The 9,271-nt window shown below is 31.6% G+C and overlaps 1 protein-coding gene across 3 annotated transcripts; it reads right to left on the reverse strand.

Annotated features, from left to right (window-relative positions):
• Nucleotides 1-658: 658 nt before the first annotated feature.
• LOC136210568 (uncharacterized) lies at nucleotides 659-4,255 on the reverse strand. 3 transcript variants are annotated; one of them, XM_066001893.1, is made up of 3 exons: nucleotides 4,032-4,255; nucleotides 1,025-3,134; nucleotides 659-940 (listed from the first exon to the last, which is right to left on the reverse strand). In XM_066001893.1, the coding sequence occupies exon 2, from the start codon at nucleotides 2,881-2,883 to the stop codon at nucleotides 1,084-1,086; it is 1,800 nt and encodes a 599-aa protein (XP_065857965.1). In that variant the 5' UTR covers nucleotides 2,884-3,134; nucleotides 4,032-4,255; the 3' UTR covers nucleotides 659-940; nucleotides 1,025-1,083. The 3 variants fall into 3 exon arrangements, with proteins under 3 accessions (XP_065857965.1, XP_065857964.1, XP_065857963.1); XM_066001892.1 differs by having other exon boundaries at nucleotides 1,025-3,299; XM_066001891.1 differs by having other exon boundaries at nucleotides 1,025-3,494.
• Nucleotides 4,256-9,271: the final 5,016 nt, after the last annotated feature.

Here is a 9,271-nt window from a genome sequence, read left to right on the forward strand (position 1 = left end):
TAAACGCTTACCCACACTTTTCAAAGTATCATCATAAATGTCGTTAAATCGCGTGTCGCCATTTTTTAACGACACATAATTCTTGTATAGGTAAATTGAATCTGCCGACATTGCGTGTACAAGCGTTGTCATGCTAGAGACACTTACTTTTTTTAGCGTCGTAATTTTTATCACATTATTTAATTTATAATTTTTGTAATTTTTACTACGCTTTATTAAAGTGTCTTAATATCGACGACACATAATTTTTATTCTGTCGTTATTTTTCTACAGAAAATATTCATTGCGTCTTAAATATGACCACACTTAAATTTGAAAGCATCTTTAAAGTTACGACATATAATTGTTAAAACGTCTACATATGACGACACTAAAAAAACTATTATGTCTCGAATGTAACGACTTTTTTAATTAACAGAAATGTCGTAAAATGGAACCCGTAAATACTTATTACATTCTCAATATAACGACATTTTTAATTTAAAAAATGTCTCAAAATTAAGACACATAAATATTATTCCGTCTTCAACACAACGACATTTTTAATTAAAAAATGTCTCCTAATCACGACGCATAAATATTATTATGTCCTGGACAAAATAGCTTATTTGTAAATAAACATCTTGAAATGTTACAACACTTCGATGTAAAAAAAATCTCCAATTATATTATATATAATCACATAAATGTCTATGATGTGAATGATGATATTGAAAGTCAAATTGTGAAATTATTACAGAAAATGAAATACACAATTATAACTACATACAAGTGAATGAATTTTTGTTTCAAGGTCCACTTTCTCAAAAAATATTCTCGATCACATTTTTTCCTTCATGATACAGCAAATCAGCAAAGGGCTCTGAAAAAGAAATCAACAAGCGCAAAACTCTCTGGATGCGCTTTATTTCGAACATTTGCTTTAAACCGAACTAAGTCCCTTTTTTCATAAATCAAAGTAAGTATTAGTAATATTGAAAATATTAATATGGAAATATATAGTATTAAAACCAAAGGTACTAACCTCTCAATTGGAAACATCCATCTATAATGCACTGGACCTCCAAGTTTGACTTCTGCAACTTAATGAACCGTCAAGTGAACCATAATGGTAAAAAAGCTCGGAAGGAATGTCTTCTCTAATCGACAAAGTGTTTCAGCCACTTTCGATTCCAAGAGGTCAACTTCATTTGGATCAAGGGTTTTGCTACACAATCCCTTAAAAATGGAGCACAAATCGGTCACAACAGCAACTACTTGACGGGGAAAAGTAGATCTTAAAGCAATAGGGAGAATGTCTTGCATAAGAACATGACAATCATGGCTTTTCAAATTAATAATCTTGCGCTCTTTCAAGTTCACACATCTTGAAATATTTGAAGCATAACCATCAGGAACCTTCATATTCTTCAACACGGTTAAGAATAGTTCTTTTTCTACTGAAGACATAGTGTAACATGCTTGTGGCAAACGACGAGACCCATTATATGCAGTGGGATGGAGTTCATGTCTAATTCCCATATCAATTAAATCAAGCCTCGCTTTGTGGTTATCTTTGCTCTTACCATCAATATTGAGGAAAGTACCAAGCAAATTATCACAAATGTTTTTCTCAATATGCATGACATCCAAATTATGACGAAGAAGATTGAACTCCCAATAAGGAAGATCGAAGAATATGCTTCTTTTCTTCCATAAACAAGGTCTTGATTCCTCACAATTTTCAATATTTTCATCAAGAAAAGTATCTGCATCTTCAAAATGCATTGCTTCATTGTTTGAACAAGATTGTTGAGTATTTGGTTGAATTCTAGAACTCTCATTCTGCTCTCGGTTCCGTTTTTTATTTGATTTTATTGATTTTCCATAAACAAAATTCACACCACTCAACTGCCCTAGTACTTCAGTACCAAAAGGTGGCAAAGGTGCTGTCTGTAACTCCACTGTGCCATCAAATTGATCTTTTTCATATCGAAAATGATGATCATGCTCTAACCACCTTCGATGACCCATGTAACAAAACTTTCCCCCATTTTTTAACCACTGAGAATGAGTTGATTCCCCGCAAGATGGACAAGCTACACGCCCCTTAGTGCTCCAACCTGATAAATTGGCATAAGCCGAAAAATCGTTAATTGTCCACATTAGTGCAGCTCTTAACTTGAAGTTTTCCCTAATACAAGCATCAAATGCATCAACACCATCCCATAATTGTTTCAATTCATCAATCAGAGGCTGTAAGAAAACATCAATATCATTTCCAGGACCCTTTTCGCCCGGAATGACCATGGAAAAAATCAGTGATGATTGTTTCATGCAAGCCCATGGTTCTAAGTTGTAAGGAAGCAGAACAACTGGCCAAGTACTGTATGTAGTACTCATGGTTCGAAAAGGATTAAATCCATCACTAGCTAAGCCAAGTCGCACACTACGAGGATCTGCTACAAATTCTGGAAATCGCTTATCAAATTCTTTCCAAGCTAATGCATCTGCTGGGTGCCTCAATTTTCCATCCTTATTCCTACCTTCCATATGCCACCTCATGGAAGAAGCAGTTTTTGAAGACATATATAGCCGTTTTAGCCTTGGTATTAAAGGAAAATATCGTAAGACTTTGGCTGGCTTTTTCTTCTTTGGGTTGTCGTTCTCATCCTCCATTAAATCACCATCCTTTTCATGGTTAAGCACCCATCTTGATGTCAAACATACTTTGCAACATTCATCATTCTTTTTCTCCCCCCAATATAGTGTACAATCATTTGGACAAGCATGAATTTTTTCATAACCCAATCCTAAATCCTTGATTATTTTTTTTGATTCATAGTAAGATGATGGTAAATGATTGCCGCTCGGAAGTGCATCAGACAATAGTTCTAACAACATGCTAAAAGACTTTCCAGACTATCCATTTAAACACTTGATATGGTACAATCTCAAGATAAAAGATATTCTTGAGAATTTTGTACATCCCGGATATAGATCTTCATCACAATCTTGAAGTAGGTGTTGGAACTTGATTCTATCATCATTATTCGGTGAAAGATTGATATGAGGATTGTCATTGAGATCATTATGATGATTGTCATTCAGATTATTGTGATTATCGTCATTGAGATCATTGTGATGATCGTCATCTGAAATAATTCCAAATGCATCTCCAATAAGCCCCGACATTTCATAGTCTCCATCCAAATTTGAGGGCCTAGAGCTACTTGTCTCATTAGAAGAAATAGTACAATCATTTGACGATGATGATACTACAGCCGATTCTCCATGAAATATCCAGTTTGTATATCCTTCTAAAATACCATTCCATAATAGGTGCTCTTGAACAATTAGTGCATCATATGAATATCTATTATAACATTTCTTACATGGGCAATAAATCAATCCATTGACAACTGTTTTTTCAACTGCAAACTTGATAAAACTACTTACACCATTCAAATATGCAACACTTGATCTACATTCACTCATTCAGCTTTTATCCATTTCTATGTGATCAAAATAAAAACACATTAATATTCATAAAAGTGCTCAAACTAATAGCTATAATGCTCTCCTAATTCAATATGACCTCTCTTATATGCATTGTTAGATGACAAATTCAACATTTTTCATGCACTGCTAGATGACCCAAAGAAAAAAAAATGCATAAACCTATATGTTATTTGAATTCAACCTCTTTGATAGGAATATCACAGTACATCCAACACCAACAATACATAATTTGAAGAAATTCCAATGACAACAACATGTTAGTTAAGACAATTTAATTAGTGAACATAAATAAAGGTTGAAACTAACTAAATGGTTATAAATTTACACAAACAGTGAGCCAGTGGAAAATACCCTTTCAAAAACTAGAGTCGTTCTTCCCCTTCTATAAATCCATTTACAGTGTCTTCTACTCATATAATACATACAAGCTGAATATAAGACACATCAAAGACCAAGCACGCAGTACACCAAAAATTTAAGCAAGAAAAATAAATTTAACGATAAACTCAAGAATAATTGAGCGAGCTAACCTGAAAGAGATCGGAGTTGCGATTGCGATGGCTGGTAAACAACAAGGAGATTGGATCTTAAATTAGATTCCAGCTATGCGAGCATATTCATTTGGAAAAAAATCTTGCAAGCGGCGATTATGAAATTGTGAAAAAAAATCTCGCAATCAGAATTCGCCCAATTTTTTGTTATGAAATTTAGGTATCCAGCCTCTTTTGCGATTGGGAATCAGGGATGTGAAGGAAGTTTAGTTTAATCATTTTATTATAATTTCTTTTATTTATTTATTTGGAAGAAAAACGTGTAATTATAATTAGGAATTCAGTACAGTGGAGTTGGGAATTCTTAATTTGACAATTTAGCTTTCAACCTTCAACTTGTTGAAAAAGTTTGATTCGCCTCCTGCATTTTTAAAATATCCCGAAATCTCTTTTAACTTGCATAAAAGGTTCAGTTAATCTCCTAAACATATATAAAACGTAATCAATTGATTACTCGATTGCAAAAAAGTAAGTTAAATGCGAAAAATATTTGACCCTAATATACGAAAGGGATAAAGACCAAATTTAATCGTAACGTTTTAAGGAAAGTGCAGATTTAAACTTAATGTATGAAATGGTACAAATTTAACTCTAACGTTTCGAACCAAGATCAATTATAGCCCTACGTTATCGAAATTAGGAAAAATGGTTTGACTTGTATTTAACTCTCACTTGAAACCTTCGAAAAATCAATTATATCTAAGATATTTAGTGTAATACTAAAATTGGAGTTGCTTGGAAATGTTAGGGTTAAATTTGCACTATTTCGTACGTTATCGCTAAATCTGCACTTTGCTTCAAATGTTAAAGTTAAATTTAATTTATCCTGATAAGAAATGATTTTACCTCTAAAGTTTCCAAGCAAGATCAATTTTAGCCTTATATATTGTAGATTTTAGAATCGAACCAAATATCTGAATAAAAAGATCCAAAAGCGCAATGAATCACTGACTTTTTCGTTAGGATCGAACCAAATTGTATCATTGACTCTGATAGATACAATTTTAGAGATTTTTCAAATCTCCGAATTAGATTGAACCGTATTCACCTCTATTTATCGATCAACTTGTTTAGAAAGACGATTCGATAATAAATAAAAACAGTCAAACCCAATTGATTCAAAATAAGCTATCAAAATGGTGTTAATTTTTTTAAGAACAACTAAATTAGTGCGTAGAAACCACATACATTTGGTATTAAAGTTCTATTTCCTAAATTAGTGCGTACAAACCACATACATTTGGTATTAAAAATAGAAAAACTAAGCAATGCTATGTTAACACATTTTCTGCAGTAATATACAATCCACCAAACACAATTTTGAAATTTCGCAGTCTATTCACATTCAGGACATAATCCAAAAAGTCTTACATCAGGACCATAATTAATAATTAATGAAGAGGTTAACTTGATTAAAAACAAAAAAAAACATTCACTGTAGACAAGTCTTTCGACCAACAAATTTTACAGCATAAAGGTCTTCTTCAAGTTGATCAACAACTTGCATTGGACAACATCACTAGCTCTGCCGTGCAAACCATAGCAGACGGTGCTGATCTCAACTTCAAATTTGATCAGGCCATTGTTAAGTTAACTAGATAAAACAACATAAAGGAAATTCTTCAAAAAAAAATCACATCTAAATGTAAAGTAATGACAGCCCTATTTGCAGCTTGATTTCATTTTCTCGACACCACATGATAACCTTGTGAATCACTATGTCGAGTTTGGGTCTGAAAAAAAGAAGAAGATTATAATCAAATTATGTTTTGATATAAAACAAGTTTAATAATCCATGTACGATTGTAAAATTACTAACCCCGGAAACGTTGTTAAAACGAGATATTTTTGAATTAATTAAGTCCATATTTTTCTAAGGTTTAGCCATTTTATTTTCATGCTCGTTCTTCATTTCTCTCATCTTATCTTCATGCTCATTCTTCATTTCTATCATCTTTGTCTCATAATATTCTTTCATGTCAGCAATCTTCCCTTCACAATTGTCTTGAATCTCGTTAATTTGCCTTTGAATCGTAACATCATGATGAGCCCTTTTCCTCGGATGAAATTCAGGTCCAAACAATTGCCTACTACTAACTCCAAGTCCGTATCCTCTAATTCGACCATATTTATCTTTTCCTATTAATTCATTGAACACATCGTCCTCAACAGTATTTAGATTGGAATCTTTAGATGCTGCAGAACGTTCGGCAACAACGTTGGCAGCTTGCTCCTATTTTATCATTAAAAGTAATAAAGTCTATAGTTCAAGCACATAAAAAATGAATCATAAATATTATTTTACAAGAATTTACCATAAGCTCTCGTGCTTGATCATCGATGAAACTTCCATCCCGTCTCTTATGAGTAATTCCAAAAAACTCGATTTGTCCTGTTTTTTTCCATGAACCACCACCTATGATGATATTTGATTAATAAGTAGCTATACAAACTCAAAATAACAAAGCATGAATTAGAAAATTAAAATCAAAACTTACATATTCGTCTTTTTTCCTTGCAAAACTCTTTGAGCCAGTTGTATGCGATGTATTTTTTTTTTTGCCCGTGATGCTTTGCCTTTTTCTGAAAGCTTCTGAACATATAGTTGAAAAATAAATTATTTAGTAATAAGTATTATAAACTTAATGACAAACTGATAATATTCGTTGAAAAAAGTAACCTATGATTTTTCGGAAAACCAGTACTGCACAAGTTCCTTCCATTGATTCGGAAAGACTCCAGTGGGAACATTATTCTCTATTTCTTCTTGAGTCTTTTCGGGCAAAAAATATTTGTTTTTCAGGTCATATTTGAACTCTCTCCATTTATGAGCAATAGATGCCAATATCCATTTTTGCACATTTTCAGTATCAGGAAGCTCAAAATATTTCTATAATGTTAACATGAACAGAGTTTAGTATAAATATCAAAAAGAAAATTAAGGTATAATATATAAGTGATTTATAATCAAATGAAACAATATCAAATATTTGAACTAGTCCAATACCTTAGTCAAATTAAGAATATCATGCTTACACTGACGACGCATTTTTCTCCAATCTGTGGATTCTATTGAGCAAAATTCTTTTTTTCTGGCTACATTACCCAACCATCCTCCCAAAATACCAGCTCCCTCTTTAATAGGTTGCCCTAAATCATTGCAATTAACAACAATTTTATGTCCTTCAGGCAATGTCCACACCTCCTTAAGATGAATAGTCCCACGTTTTCTACGCACCAACATCCCTTGTGCATCTATAACAATGATATGAAAATCATATTAATATGAAATATACACCATATTTGAAAACTGGTTAAAAATTCTTCGATTAATAAATGTAAAACATGAAACATGGTTATATAAAAATTGCAAAATCAATGTTAAACCAATGCTCTTAATAAATAAAAAATTGCACTCAGCAAATGAAACTAACTGAAATATAACTCATATTTAGATTAAAATCTAACAACTCTGTAAATTCTATTCAACAAATGAATGTTCTGTCAATTAAAATCTAACAACATATAAAATCTAACCTCTTATTTCAACCTCAATATTGACTTTATTGGTTGCCGAATATCCTTGCTCGGGATCATGGTTTGAGTGAGAATCATTGGGAGTTTCTGTCTCACTCTCTCTAGATTTGGATTTTGAGAGTCATCGAATTCATTTTCACTGGGTGGTTGAGTCTCACTATCTAAATTCAGATTGTCTAATCCATCTGATTCGCTTTCGCCATCTGTACTGATATGAATACCTCTCAATCTTCTCCTTGTCATGTATCTTTGCTGAAATTAACTTAATAATTCTGTTCAAAATATAAAAGTAAAAGATGATTACACTAAGAAATTCTCAACAATGAAATAAAAAGAAATATGTAAAAACGACACTTTAATATACTAATGTTGTTTTCAAGCTAATAAATTACTTTAGATCCATTCATTATGTTCATACGTGTTGTTGACCATTTATTTTTTTAATTTTTAATTTATTTTTTATATATAATTTATAACAATGATTTTAAATTAATTATTTATATTATTAATATATATATAAATATTATTTATTTACTTATTATGTTATTTGATTCGAATAATTTTATTAAATCAAATGCTAATAATTCAATTATAAAATGTTTTAATTTTATAATGTTTGAAGTAAAATGTTAAAAGTAGCTGGGACAAATAAATCGTCCTATTTAATTACAAAAGTAGAATTAAGGTCCGAGGATTTTTACTACAAATTTGTACTATTCCTATAAAGTATGGGTTATAATAACATGATGAGTTCTTAAAAAAAAAAAAAAAAAAAAAAAACATGATCAGAAAGACCTAATGAATGTTTTAATCGTGATGAGATACCTAATTCTTATACTATATAAATATATATTCTGTCACTCCTACAAAATATATGAAATTGGGGGAAACAAACAAACTGGAGGTTAATTAATTAAAATACTTATATTTGTGTAAATGTAAACGAAATGCCAACGGTGCATGAAAGCGACATAAGCGCAAAATCTGGGAGTGGAGAATGGGCCCCATACTGACATGTGGCCACATCACCCCCCTTCCTTCCTTTTTATTACCTTTTCACCTCCCACCAATATCCCCCTTTCCACCCCTCCTAAATAATTTTCTTTTTATTTTTTTCCTTTTAAAAAAAGTTTGAAAAATTATGTTTTAATCAGAATTAAATCAAATTTTTAATCTCAAATTAATTTAAATGTAGTTGATTTTAATATCTAAAAATTTGTAAAATTTAGATTCAGAACTAAATTAATATTTATAATTCTACTTGAGTTAAACTAATACTATGTGCCAACCTTAAAATGACCATTTTAACCCTTATAGAGAAATAGAGAAGGGTGTTTCCTGATTCAACAACCAGGAAAAAGAAGGGAGGGTTAGGTTACCTTGTTAAGCACGTCTGTTTTTTTTTTTGTTATAAATACCCATGATTTTCTCCTTCATTTCCTTCCTTCTTCTTCTCCTTCTCTCTCTCTCTCTCTCTCTCTCTCCCTTCTTCTTAGGGTTTTATTCTCTGCCATTTTTCTTTCTCCCTTCCGTTATTCCTTCTATTTATCTCTCTCTATATATATTTAGAGTTTCCATTTCTGTGATTCTTCCGTTATTCCATCTTTCAGCTGCATTCTTATGAAATTGAATTGAAGTTGCTGTTTGGTTGCTGGGAAAATTATAATCGAAGAAATTAACAC

This window comes from Euphorbia lathyris, chromosome 1, assembly GCF_963576675.1.
Source record: "Euphorbia lathyris chromosome 1, ddEupLath1.1, whole genome shotgun sequence".
Classification (NCBI taxonomy): Eukaryota; Viridiplantae; Streptophyta; class Magnoliopsida; order Malpighiales; family Euphorbiaceae; genus Euphorbia; species Euphorbia lathyris.

What these genes read in the sequence shown, in the direction of transcription:
- LOC136210568 (XM_066001893.1), bottom strand. Translation starts at nt 2,883, where the DNA reads ATGTTGTTAGAACTATTGTCTGATGCACTTCCGAGCGGCAATCATTTA.